A 14107-nucleotide genomic window follows, 5' to 3' on the forward strand; every position below is an offset into this window, starting at 1 on the left:
ATTCATTATTTGAACCAGGCTTGAACAAACCAAAATTCGAATTTGGTTCTCGAATAATCAAATCGACTTTATGATCTCAACCCGATTAAACATGAATACCTGAATTTAAATTATATATAAGACCATGGGGTGTGGTGTCGGGGAAGGGTTCGGGGTGGTAAGGTGGCATCCCTTCCCGTCGGGGAACCCCCTCCCCCGTCGGTGCAATCAGGGTTGGTCCTCCCTGAAATGCTTCTCTCTCTCTCTATCTCTGCTTGCTTCTCTCTCTCTTTCTTAAGATTATTTGATGGTGCTGATTGGGGCACCACACCCTTTGATGGGTGAAGGGAAGGGGTTCAGAAAGGTGGGGGAAAGGGAACCACACCATAGTCTAAGAGCATTCACATTCATGCCATCAAATTATGTGTATAGAGTTTTTATAATATAAAGAGTATAAAAAGTGGTTGTGAGTGGAGGAAAGAGAAAATGTTACTGTTTATCTGTATATTTGGGGGGACACTGTTCACCTCTATAATTTTTTAATATATTTTTTAAGTGGTTGTCAGTGGAGTAGAGAGAAAATGTAATGTTAAATGTATAAAACATTTAATATATTTTTTAAGTGGTTGTCAGTGGAGTAGAGAGAAAATGTAATGTCAAATGTATAAAACATATTATTTAATTGAAAAACTGAGAGAAAATATAGTATTTTTTAGTATAATTTAGGTTGAAAATGTGATGGAATAGATGTTAATGCTCTAATATCAATAATGTCAATATGAAGTTCGGTTTTCGATTCCGGTTTTAAAAGTTTTAGATTCTAAAAACACAATTCAAGTAAACAAAATAACTTGAAAAGGATGGGAGTTACAAAAGAAATATGAAAATAAAATAATAATAATAATAATAATAATAATAATAATAATAATAATAATAATAATAATAATAATAATAATAATAAAATATAGATGCATCCATACAACAAAAACAAAAACGTTGAAGAGCCATTCCACCAACCCACGGTCAATCCTATATTATGTCTCTGGACTCATACTTGTTCTATATTCATAAATTGACTTTTAAAATATAAATACCACGTAATAAAACAAAGAAAAATAATAAAGATAAAATTTAAAGGCGAATAAACTTGATATTATTAAAAATTACTTAATTGTATTAAGTATTAAATATTTCAAGCCAGTCTTTTAGCTGAGTTTAATATCACATATCGGGTAATGAGCATCCCAAGTAGTTTTTTTAGTACATAACATAATACCATAAACGGTATACATGATATCTTTCGTATATTATAAACTCAATAGGTGATGAGTAACACATACCCTATGAGTATGAGACAGTTATAAGACACAATATCAAAACAGTAAAATCGGTGGTGAAGTGGTAAGGAAAGACCTATTGTTTCAAGTAACCTAGTTCGATTCCTACCCCATCATTTAGTTTTGGCGTCACCTGGTGATGATGGAAAACTAATCGAGTAGGCTGTGAGCGCTAGTTCGATCCTTGAACTGAGCGGGTTTTTCTATATCCAAAGTATATAGAGATTCTAAACAAATATGATTATATTCTAAGGTATATTATTATTCTTATATTGAATAAAAAAAAATATAAATTATATTGAGATTCTAAACAATAAACCCTATTAAATAGTAGAAGAACACCACAAATCAGACTTGTTTTCCCTCCTTTCCACGCTCTTCTTCTTCCTCCACCAACAACCTCTCTTCAATGGCGAAACTGCTTCACATTCACCCTTCCACGTCACTTCCACTTCCAAAACGACCTCATCACACGTCGTTTCACCCACTCACTCATGCTTCATCACCATATCCTTCCAATTCATCGATCAATTTCAACTCAAACACTCATTTAACACCTTCAATCTGTTATTCATACTCATCACAAAACCCTAGCCTTTCGATTTCCAATCCGTTACATATTATCGACCACAGATCACGCGACGGTTACGCAGTGAAAGCGACGTTGAATCCTGAAAGTTCCGGCGAAAATGACGCCGTGGCGGCGGCGGAGAAGGCGAAAATGACGGAGCTGTTGGTGCTTGGAGTGTTGTTTGGCCTCTGGTACCTGTTTAATATCTATTTCAACATTTATAATAAGCAGGTGAGTTCGTTTTCTTGTTTTATTGAAGCTGTCTGTTTATGTAGGTTAAATTAGGTATTTGATGTTTTGATCGATGTATAGATTACATGTGAAATGATCTTGTTGATGCTGCCAGTTTCTTGTTCCTCAAGTTGTGTGTGATCATCGTGTATTTGTTTCTATAGTTTTTTTCGATGTATTTGAGTTGAAATTTCGATGTATAGATTACATGTGAGATGATATTATTGATGCAGCCAGTTACTTGTATTATAGAATCATGTATTTGTCTCTATAGGTGTGTAATCGATGTATGGATTACATATGGAATGATATTGTTGATGCAATCAATTTGTTATTCCTCAACTTGTGTGTGTGATCATCGTGTGACTACTTGTATAGAATCGTGTATTTGTTTGATTGTTTCTATAGGTTTTTTTGATGTGTAGATTACATTTGAAAATTGAAATGATATTGTTTATAGTTATACAATCAGTTGCTCAATCATGTGTCTATTTGTATACAAATATAGAATCGTGTATGTATTTTTATAAATTTTGGAGTTATTATGTGGAATCAGTTCATGTGATTTTTTTTTGTCATGACCTGAACTGCAAAATGTTTTGGTGATTATTATTATATATTCAGGCAAAGTTAGGTTGAAGACTTAATTTTGGTGATTATGGACCCACAGGATGAAGAGTGAAGTGGTGTAAACAAACTGAAAGTTGTAATTTGATTAATTAAATGAAAAAAAAAAATGAAAGTGAATAGAATATTATCCTTGATTGGTCTCTCCAGTTGATCATTGACACGTGATTTTATTCAAATTGTTGTATTACTGTTTCATTGGATTTAATAGATAAAATGAAAAAAGATTATAGGCTGATTTATAGATTCATATTGTTGTTCTAATGGCTGTGTAATCCAACCATTGATGTAATTAATGTACATTGATTATCAGCTGTTTTCATGACTAATAAAATCTTTTTATCCTCAAAGTTCTGTAAATTAATACTGAGTTTTCTTAAATAATTTGGTCAGAATAATAAAGGCGGTTCATCTTGATTAATGTTTTTCAGGTTCTAGAAGTTTTCCCAAATCCAGTAACGATGACTGCAGTTCAGCTTGTTGTTGGGACATTCATTATATTTATGTCATGGGCTTTAAATCTTCATAAATGGCCAAATATCAGTCGCGGACAGGTACGAAGAAACTGATCAAATTGATGCATCGATTGCATATTTGTATATTTCTTGAAGCTAACTTGATTACATTTTGGCAGCTTTTAGCAATCCTTCCATTGGCTGTTATGCATACGTTAGGTAATCTTACGACCAACATGAGTCTCGGCAAAGTTTCTGTTTCGTTTACTCACACGATCAAGGCAATGGAACCGTTTTTTACAGTTGTACTATCTACAATGTTTCTAGGAGAGGTTTGTTTACTATTATTCTACTTCTATGCATTCTTGTATATTTTTTTACATCAAAATACATGTTTAACGGTGTTGACTGAACAGATCCCGACAGCATGGGTATTGAGTTCGCTTGTACCAATCGTTGGTGGAGTGATACTTGCATCATTGACCGAGGTCTCTTTCAATTGGTGAGAACCGAAAGTTGAAATTTGACGCCTTTTGTTTTTTTCCCAATGGTGTCTTTTAATTTTAGTTACAGCTGGCAAAATGGACGGGTTGTGTAACGTGTTACAACAAAATCTTTTTAGTATGTGTAGGCAAAGTTCCAGTTGGGTCAGGTTGAACCACAAACATATTTTGTTTGCTTAATAAATAGCTAATGGTTCAAATATGATTACAGAAAGTCAGAAACTATGTTATTGCAATAATAATCAATTTTTTAGAGTAAAATGCCGTTTCGTCCCTGAGGTTTGGCCAGTTTTGCGACTTTCGTCCAAAGGTTTGTTTTTCCGCATCTGGATCCAAAGGGTTTGAAATCTTCTCATTTTCATCTGGCTTGTTAACTCCATCCATTTTTCTCTGTTAAGTCAGGGGTATTTCCGTCTTTTTTGCTAACTTAAAGGGCAATTCGGTCTTTTTCACTTTATGTAAAACGACCGAATACCCCCGAAAAAGACGGAATTGCCATTTAAGTTAACAGAAAAGACGGAAATACCCCTGATTTAACGTAGAAAAAAAGGATGTAGTTAATGAGCTGGACGAAAATGTCAAAATTTTAAACCTTTTGGATCCAGATGCGGAAAAATAAATCTTTGGACGGAAGTCGCAAAGCTTGCCAAACCTCAGGGACGAAAATGGCATTTTACTCATTTTTATAAATTGAAATGATTTATCAGGCTGTTAACCTTTAAAGTTACCCTTTGTGCAACTTTCAACCCGTTCAACCTACTTTTTTATTTGACCAATCGGAGATAAACCGTAACCCAAATTGACCCATTAAAAAGTAAACGGGTCAAAATTACCACATGTAGTATTAAGTAACTACCGAAACTATCTTAAGTTTTCATTCTGGTAATAGGCCTGGCTTTTGGAGCGCAATGGCATCGAATTTGGCGAATCAGTCACGTAATGTCCTGAGCAAGAAGCTCATGGTTAAGAAAGAGGTAACATTGGTTAAAAACTATTTTTATTTAGCATTGCATTTTTTGTTATGATATTGTTAAATGTAAAAAATAAGAGTTAACTAAGATTCATATTTTACAGGAATCGTTGGACAACATTACTCTATTCTCAATTATAACAATCATGTCTTTCTTCTTGTTCACCCCTGTTGCATTGCTAGTGGAAGGAGTCAAATTTACCCCTGCATACCTGCAATCCGCTGTGAGTATTAATCTATACAAGATTTGAATTTATTAGTTTTATAACTATGTTTAGTTAGAAGCTGCTGCCTAAAAAGGTGGTTGTTAAAACACATTTTAGCATGGGTCGCAACGGGCTGCATGTTGAGTCACCTTTGTCCTTTATTTGATCTTTATAAATAGTTAAATCCTAAATTATGATTATGTAAACAATGCTATTACAATGACGATTAAATTGTTTTGAATAAATGGTTTAGGAGGTTGTATGCATTAAAAATTAAGTTTGGACGGCTTTCTACCTGTGTCATTCCCTTTTTAGCCAATTTTGTAAATTTGACTCATTAGAAATAAAACACAGACTCGGATTGCTTGATCCGTTCATAATGAAACGGGTCGAGAATCAAGAAGATTGCCACCTCGTTATTCTGATTAAGTAATTATGTTAAGTGTTTATCTGACCACTGATTCTCATCTTTATATTTTCAGGGCTTAAACATCAAACAAGTGTTCATAAGATCTCTACTCGCTTCAATCTGCTTTCATGCATATCAGCAGGTATTTATACGCGATTTCTTGTGTTTACAAATCTCTATATTGAGCTTAAAGTCCTATGCGAACAAAGATGACCTGTTTTGACCCGTGTAAATGCTAACATGTTTATTACACAGATTGCTTATATGATACTGCAAAGAGTATCTCCAGTTACACATAGTGTGGGCAACTGTGTGAAGCGCGTGGTGGTAATCGTAGCCTCTATCTTCTTCTTCCGTACACCCATCTCGCTTACTAACTCCATAGGTAAATAAACATCTCTTGTCATGTCATTACAATCATTTACCATGATACCCCTCTTTCAATTAAATTCAAATTCGACCTTTTTATTTTTTATAAATTTTTTAATTCATCTTATTCAGGCACTGGAATTGCCCTTGCTGGAGTATTCCTATACTCGCAGGTGAAACGCATCAAACCCAAAACAACATAAATCAGTCTGGACTGGATGGAATCGATACCTAATATATGAATATATTATGAACCGGGAATCGTGTTTTTTGAACTCTCAGTTCATTGATGTTTATAGGTTCAGACCCGTTTTTGCACACCCTTACAATCATCGTTGGATACGCTTCGGTAATAGAGTCGATATTAAAGCACAGTGTACAATTTTTATGCAGTATATGTATCTATACTTCATATCAAGGATCCTTGATCAAGTCATTAGAGACTTATGACAGTTCTCATTATTTCTTTAGATAATGAAGTGTATATATGTATAAGGCTCGGTTTTGGCCATTTAGATTGACATTTTCGCGTGGTGTCTTGTCTCCTTATCGTTGCATTCCAATGGTTCTTGATGGAGTTCTCGATTCGACCGGGCAACTTCTTTGCTATTTCTGACCATTTGTTTCCGACCCATGCATGGGTTTCGATTAATATTATGTCTTCCTCTTCGGTCCAAAAATCCTTCTGATGCTTGGAAATGGTACCCACAAATTGAGATAGTAAATGAAACTGGATATTGTGACAAATAATGTTAAGAAAAAGAAATGGAAGTTTAAGAAAAAAAAAAAGTCTATCCAAAGCATAGTTTTAAGATGGCAACTGGCCGGTTTGAACTCAAAAACCGCTTCGACCAACAAAATGTTGCCTATTTTAGGTGGTTTGTCATTGGTTTTGATTAACTTTGTTTCGGTTTTCATCGATCTTGTCTAGTTCAGACAAAACCAGTTTCTATTCGCTCCATTAGCTTGTAACTGAACCAAAGGGATTTGATAGTTTTTAATGGGTTTGGTTTAGAATAGCTTGTAACTGACCCAAAGGGATTTGATAGTTTTTAATGGGTTTGGTTTAGAATATGATGTAACTTCATATATCTATTCAAAACTTGAATATCATACTTTCTAGTAAATAACATAATATCAAGTACACCTATTTTCACATTTGTTACATCTATACTCTTCTCTTAAAACTCGCATTAAGGTACGAGAGTTTGAAGTAGAAAGATAATGGTATAACGTTTGTAAGTACGAAATTTTAAGTATTTTAAATGTGTATATTTAATGTTAACTTTTATACAAAATTAATGTATATTTATATGCTTTCTAAATCCAAACTTCTGTAAAAAAGATATAAAAATATTCTTATAATTTTAAGCATCCTTTTTTTTTTTGGTTTATCTAGGTGTTTTTATTAAAAATAAGTGCACTTTACATCAATAGCGCAGGTAAGCGAGCAACAAGCTGCGCCGCTACCCTTTTCTGAATAGCAAACCCTAGCCTATTAAAGACAAACCCCTACCCCCCCTGTTGATGAGCAACTGTTATGGACAACCTTTTGGACCCTAGTCAACAAACGGATAGCTTCTGGAGCTAGGGAGCCAAAGGTGTCGAAGGCGAAGGGGACAAATGCATGTTGGTTATCAGCACATGCTTTAGCGTGTTTATCCACCTTTTTTGATTCTGCTTTCCTTATAGCTTGTCCTGCTACAAACCCGCTTTCCCTTAAACCAACTAAGGGGGAGACTCCTGTGAGATCCACACAAGCATGTTTCCCTCCTGCCCAGCCAAAGACGAGCAGATCCGCTGGTCTCAGTGTAGATCTCCCTTCCATGGGGTCTGTAAGGAAATTCACAGGGGCCTCCTTCTTCGCAGAAATCCTCGCTCTCCTCAAGATGTCCCCCAAAACATCTCTCACCCAGTCATGCCGATATTTGAAACCAGGGAGCTCCTTACAATGAACAGCATGCTCCCCGTATTTATCCATGCAGGCTTTACGGCAGATTGGGAAGGTTTCGTCTTCTGGATACATAGGGATCATCAGCCGGTATTTGAGGATAGCCCTATACTCAACAGCCGACATGCATTGCCCTAGCCCCTCGTTTGGGATAACAGTCAAAAAGTCTTGCGCATGGGGGCCTTTCAAGCACTCAATCACCGCCTTCTGGCGGGGAGACAGATCAAATGTTTCTCCCAGACTCTGAGCGATTTTGTCAAATAGAGCATTCGCCAAAGTTTTTTGTGGCTTTGGGGGGGCGGTGTCCATATTAGAGAAACCGCCAATATCAAAGTCTGGAAGAGAGACACTTAAGTACTCAAGGGCCTGTTGGTAGTCTACATCAAGCTTAACAACTCCACTGTTCCGAAGGATATGGTCTTGCAATACATACGACTGAGCTCTAGACGCCACAAAAGCATAAACTCCAACCTCCCGAGCTGAGAGGAGGCCCAAACCACCCAAACGCATCGGCAAAGATGCCAAACGCCACTGAAGGTCACTAAAGTAGGACCCCCCGCAAACAACAATGTCTTCGATAGCCTCTCGGAGACCATCGTCAAAACAAGATACTGCATTTGCCATCAAGTGGGGTTGGCAGGTCCGCAACCCAAATAGTAACTTAGCTACCCCCATGCAAGACCTTAAAAGAAGAAGCTCGCACGGGGGGTCCTGGAGGCAGGGCAGGAGTTTCATAAGGTCAACCGCTGCCGATGCCCGCCGCCCAGCTAATTCCCCGATAAAAGCAGAATCTCGGCTAACCGCCCCCCCAAGGAGCTTAACCCCCCTCTCAGGTCTACCTATCCCTCTCGGGAAAAGGCCGTCCTGATCCTTGAGACCGTCACACGATGGCCAGTACACTTCCGTTTTCTCAATATTGAGATGGAGCCCTAGGGATGGTCCCTCCGTGTTGATGATGTCCAAGGCTTTAGCAACTTCTATTGCATTACCTATAATCGTGCCATCATCCAAATACCAAGCATTAAAGGGGAGGTTACAGTGCTCCTGGACACGGAGAATAAGGGGGTGTAAGGCTAGGGCAAAGAGAAGGGGCCCCAATGGATCTCCCTGTTGCACTCCAGTGGTGGCCCCAATACACTCGCTGCCAACATACAACCTAGCGGGTTGGGCGTACAGGAACTTGACCCACCGATAGATAGATGGACAACGTTGGTGGACTTGTTGGAGGAACGCTGAGCGGTCAACCATGTTGAAAGCATTGGTGAAGTCTACCGTAAGCAAGGCCATGGACCCATCTTCATGAAAAGAGTTCAGTAACCTGTTCGCACTATGAAGCACCGCCTCCACCCCATTTGGTGTACCAACCCCGAATTGAAAATCCCCCAAATACTGGGCCATGTCCTTCCCAACCTTCTTCATAGCCACCTTAGAGACCAACCTACGCCAGATGCCCCCCACGGCGATAGGCCTAATACCATTATCAGGTTTCAATAAGGGGGTGAGGGGGGCTGAGGCCACAAACTCTGCCAACACCTTAGGGCAAAGCCCCTCAAGCCATAGGTTGACGACTCTAGTAATAGCTGTGAGCAGACCCGAGAAACTAACCGAACCCTCACAACCAATAGCGTCCAACAAGTGTTGAGCCCGCATCCCATCTCTGCCACAAGATGTCCCTCTAGGGAAGGATTGGATACATTTAAGCACGCAATCCTCTGTTGCAATAATAGTGGGTTGGGCAATAGGGTTGGAAGGCAGTGATGGGGGTGGCACCACCGGATGTTTATCAATAAGAGCTTTCATGGTCGATTCTCCAAAAGGGGCAACCCCACTGGAACATAAAACTTTGACCGCCGCCGTAAAATGCCCATCCCTGACCTTCCGCAGGCATTGCTTGATATTGGGATCCTTTTTATTGTCTTCGCCTCTTCCGGAAAACCCCCTTAGGCACCCCAACGTCCCCCCACTATTCAAGAGAGAAGAGACCAGATCTGTGAAACCAGACCCATCTTTCCACAATGAAAGCGCCTGCAAGATGCTGCTGCACTGCAGGGATTTTCTATTTCCTGATCTCCGCTCTTGCCTGGAAGAAGGCCTGACAACCCTCAGTGTACAACACGACAACAAAAGCAACTGAACCCAATTTTCAACTGAGCCTGGAGACGCCACCACTTTACGTAGGGCACCCGTTAAAACCTGAGCGAACGCAAGTCGACAACTGGGGGGATTGCATTTAACGGTTTGAAAACGGAAGGAAAAAACACGCTCGAGAAGGGCAACATCGGTTACCACCCCTTTCGGAGAGAGTGTAAAAGTGTCGGCTACCACTTGGCATGGCTTCCTAATCCCAACAATGAAATCGTCCACGTCCCCCGAGGTTGGAGCAAAAGACACCATCTCATCACCATGCTTGCAGCCCCTACTAAGAGCATGCATAACCATGCACTCCCCACATAACCATTTGCCTCCTTCCCTTAGGACTTCCCCCACATCCAGAAAAAGATCCAAATCCTTAGTAATAGCCTTCTTCACATGAATCTTCCTATTTTTAGTCTTAAGGTGGGTGCTTTGCATGTGTTCAAGAAGGCGAAAAAACCCACTAGACCCCGGTTTACCATCCTTGCATTCGTGGAAATGCTTAAGGGGGCAAGCCCTTAACCCACTATCACACACTGACGCCAACCCAACAGTCTTGACATTTCTACCTCTACGCGCGGGGACCATGCGCAAAGCCAAACGCAAACAAAAAAACAACACAATAAACCGCTAACTCAAGGGGAGTTAGGGGTAAAAGAGAAACAAACACAGGGAGCAAAAGAAAAGACCCTTTATAAGACGGGGGAGGGTAGCAACCCTAAGTTGCCCACCCTAAAAAACGCCCCCTGCATAAGTGTGTCACCCCATAACAATAACAGAAACAAAAAGAAATAACAACTATTTATTAGTATTATCTCGGCTACCTTTTCCTTTTTTTTTTTAAATCAAATCTTTCCTCCCCAAATCAAACCTTTTTTCCCCAAATCACCAGATCCTAACAATCTTGAACAAAAAGAATCATCCACTTTTAACCAGATGAAGATTGAAGAATTAGGGTTTTGTGAAAGTATTTTAGGCTGGTGAATCGAGATGAAAACCCAGCCAACTTGATACAAACCACCGGAATAACGAGGCCGGAAAACGTGACCCACCGGCGTATTTACCAAATACGCCGGAGAACTTGAACTCGCGTTCAAGATTTAAATTCGCCTGAAATTAATTTCGCCGGAAAAGGCACCGGAATGATAAAAACACAGAATCTTCAACAGAAAAACGCCGGATTTCGAAAAAAATGCCCAAAGCTTTCAGATCTCATTTTTAAAACAACTTCAAATGAAATGAGAAACCCAAAACTTACTTGAAAATGGAGATTTGAGGCAGTGATTTAACGAGAAATGGGGGCGAAGTGGGTGTGAAGAAGAGGGAAAAAAAATAACAAAGAAAAAACATTTAGATATTTTATGAATTGGGCTTTGGGCTTTGAGCTTTAGACTTGTATGAAATACCCTTTTAAGGTTTTGTTTTCTTGATGAAATTAAGATGATTCATACCTTGATATTTGGCCGATGATTGTGCCATCTTTCTCTACATTGTTTTCCAATTTTTCCTTTCAACATTTGAGCAAAATGTGACCATTTTCTCTCTCCATATTGCTCCACCAATTGCTTTAGAACCCTACAAACATCCAACTTATATCATAAATAAAACCCGTTAAAAGTAATACGAATAATACGTAGTGGCAGATCCAGCAATTTTTCCATGGAGGTGCGAAATATTTTTAAAAATTTTAGGCCGTCTAGATATATAAATAAAAAATTCGGTTCGGGTCGGGTCATGTAAAACAAAAAAATATCAAACTAAAATTTATATAATCATCAAAATCACGCCATAACTTTCTCCCTCATTGTGCCTATCAGTGGCGGACCTAGGAAATTTTACCATGGGGGGCGTAAATTCTGTAAGAGTCGTTCGCTATTGCTATATAATAAATGTTTTTACAGTTGGGGTTTGGTCGGGGGCGGAAATTCTATGATTATCATTCAAATCAATAACTTAATAACATATCTCAGTGTCACATTATCACATATTCACTCACAATTTAAGTATTTAACATGGATTTCACATAATCACATTGGTGATTGGACTCAACCATAACTCATATGTGTTCAAATATTCAATGTTCTTAATTTCTAACCCACGTTAACAATAAATAAATAAAACTATATAATACAATTCGTTTGCTGTTAAAAAAAAATACAATTCGATATATTTAATTGGTATTTAAAAATTTAAGGTAATATGTCTTTAAATTATTGTAAAACTTCATTTTAATACTTGTAATAACGTTTCTTAATAGGGCATAACAATTTTTTTACTTTTATGTTAACAAAGACTTTTCGTTAAGTATTTCCACCTCATTTCCTCCCGAATACTTTTTTTAACGGCAAATTTCTTTTAATTCATGTTGTCTGTGGGATTTGAATTCAATATCCCCCCTCCTAAACTCAGATGTTTAAAAGTTTTGCCTTTGTCAGTGGATCAACACTCCATAGGTGGAATATTTTATTTAACGACACTCCCTCTCGAATTCTAAACAAATAATAGTTTATTGGTTTAATCAAGATAATCAACAATTTCGCTTTTATACTCAACTTTCTCGAAGTGCCGTCGGTATTTAATGGGTGTTTGAAACACCAGTGTTTGGTTAGAATTTTCACAAATATTTAAAACAATTTCATTTTTGATAATGACGATAACAGTTGTGACAAGTCATTATATAAAGTAATTATACAGATAGTTAAAGTTAATCAAGTGAGACGTTATAAGATAGTAAACTAATCTAACAACATTAAATAAAAATAAAAGTCAAAACTTATTTTTTACTTAAATTATTTATAAGATAAAATTAAAATAAAGATACTATAAAATTAAATTAGTATACGATAAAAAAAGAAAAAAATAAATAAAGATAATTACAAGAATTGAAATTATTGTATATACGATAAAAAAAAGAAAAAAAATAAAGATACAAGAATTGATATTATTGTCTTTTCAGTTCCTTCTTTTACTGACACAAAGGAGGATAAAAATTAAAAATTAAAAATATATAATCAAATTAAAATATAAGAGAGTGGGTCCTCCTAACCTTCTTCTATTGTCTTCTTCGTTTTAGTTTGTCTTGCAACTCTTCTCTCTGCAAAATACCTTTTTTTTTTCCGGTGAACACCTTTTAATCTTTTTATTTTTGCTTCACATATGCACCTTCAGGAAGATTTCAACGGGTGCGATAACAAATTTTTAGAGGGTGCAATTCATGCTTAAAAGTTACACTAAATTTTTTTTTAAGGAGTGAGCCCGCCCACCCAGCTCAGAAGATGGTGATGGTTAGGCCGGAGGCTACAGAAGATGGTGATGGTGGAGGGTTCAATGATAAGGGTATTTTTGTAACTTCACATCCACTTAACTGAGAAAACTAACCCCCATCCATTTCAGGGACTATCCGAGTAACAACTAGTCAAACCATAGGGAGCAAGAGTGTAATTTTAAAAAGTTGGGGAATAAAGGTGAAATTTCGACAAACCACAGGGACTATCCGGGCAATTTACTCTTTTTAAAATGATAAAATGGGGTAAAAAGACTAAAATACTCTTGGGTGATCAGATTTAACCAAAATAATAAACTGGGTTAGCCTCAAAGGACATACCGTGCAAAATTTTGAAACATTAAGTACAAAACCCATAAATTTTAAAGCTAAAGGACACCGCCTGCAATTTGGTGTAAACATAAAGGACAAAACTTGTAATTTACTCTAATATTAATAAGAAGGTTGTATTGTGTTGTGTTGTATTGTTTTGTTAGTAGACATTTGACATAAATCACTCTTTTTCTTTCTTCATCAACGCTCTGTACAAGTGACTATATAGTTATCACGGTTCTCCGCTTTAAAGGGTTAGTTTTCAAATATAGACGAAAGTACATTATTTTTAAAATCGTTAAAGTTTATGGGATTTCATCAGTACTCTCATAACCAATAAAATGAGGTAAAACACAGTTTTCGCTGCTTGGGTGTCCTTCGAGAGAGTTAAAGACATAAACTAGTAAAAGTTGAATTCAAACTTGGCTCCTCAAACACCCAAGCACTTACCACTGTGTCACCCTTTGAAGCGATATCAATTAATTAAGATCTTAATACGTATCTTTAATATGTATCCGGTGTTTGAAAAGCGCTAGTACTAGGATCTAGAGCAACTATATCATAACGACTAAAACGTGACAAATAACGATGATCTTTATCGTCACTACCGTATTATCAGGGGCGGACCTAAGTTATGAGCTGGGTGGGTGGGCGCACCCCTTGAAAAAAAAAATTAGTGTAACTTTTAAGCATGAAATCCCCATTGCACCCTCTAAAAATTTGTTATCGCACCCCTTGAAATCTTCCTGAAGGTGCATATGTGAAGCAAAA

The 14107-nt window shown here is 37.4% G+C and overlaps 1 protein-coding gene across 1 annotated transcript; it reads left to right on the forward strand.

Moving 5' to 3' along the window:
• The first annotated feature begins 1654 nt into the window (after positions 1–1654).
• On the forward strand, positions 1655–6182 carry LOC110912398 (triose phosphate/phosphate translocator, non-green plastid, chloroplastic). The gene is made up of 9 exons (XM_022157095.2): positions 1655–2118; positions 3177–3299; positions 3380–3532; positions 3617–3702; positions 4593–4677; positions 4778–4897; positions 5362–5430; positions 5544–5673; positions 5790–6182. The coding sequence occupies exons 1-9, from the start codon at positions 1726–1728 to the stop codon at positions 5858–5860; spliced, it is 1230 nt and encodes a 409-aa protein (XP_022012787.1). The 5' UTR covers positions 1655–1725; the 3' UTR covers positions 5861–6182.
• The last annotated feature ends 7925 nt before the right edge of the window (positions 6183–14107 follow it).

The sequence above is a fragment of the Helianthus annuus genome, chromosome 2 (assembly GCF_002127325.2).
Source record: "Helianthus annuus cultivar XRQ/B chromosome 2, HanXRQr2.0-SUNRISE, whole genome shotgun sequence".
Classification (NCBI taxonomy): Eukaryota; Viridiplantae; Streptophyta; class Magnoliopsida; order Asterales; family Asteraceae; genus Helianthus; species Helianthus annuus.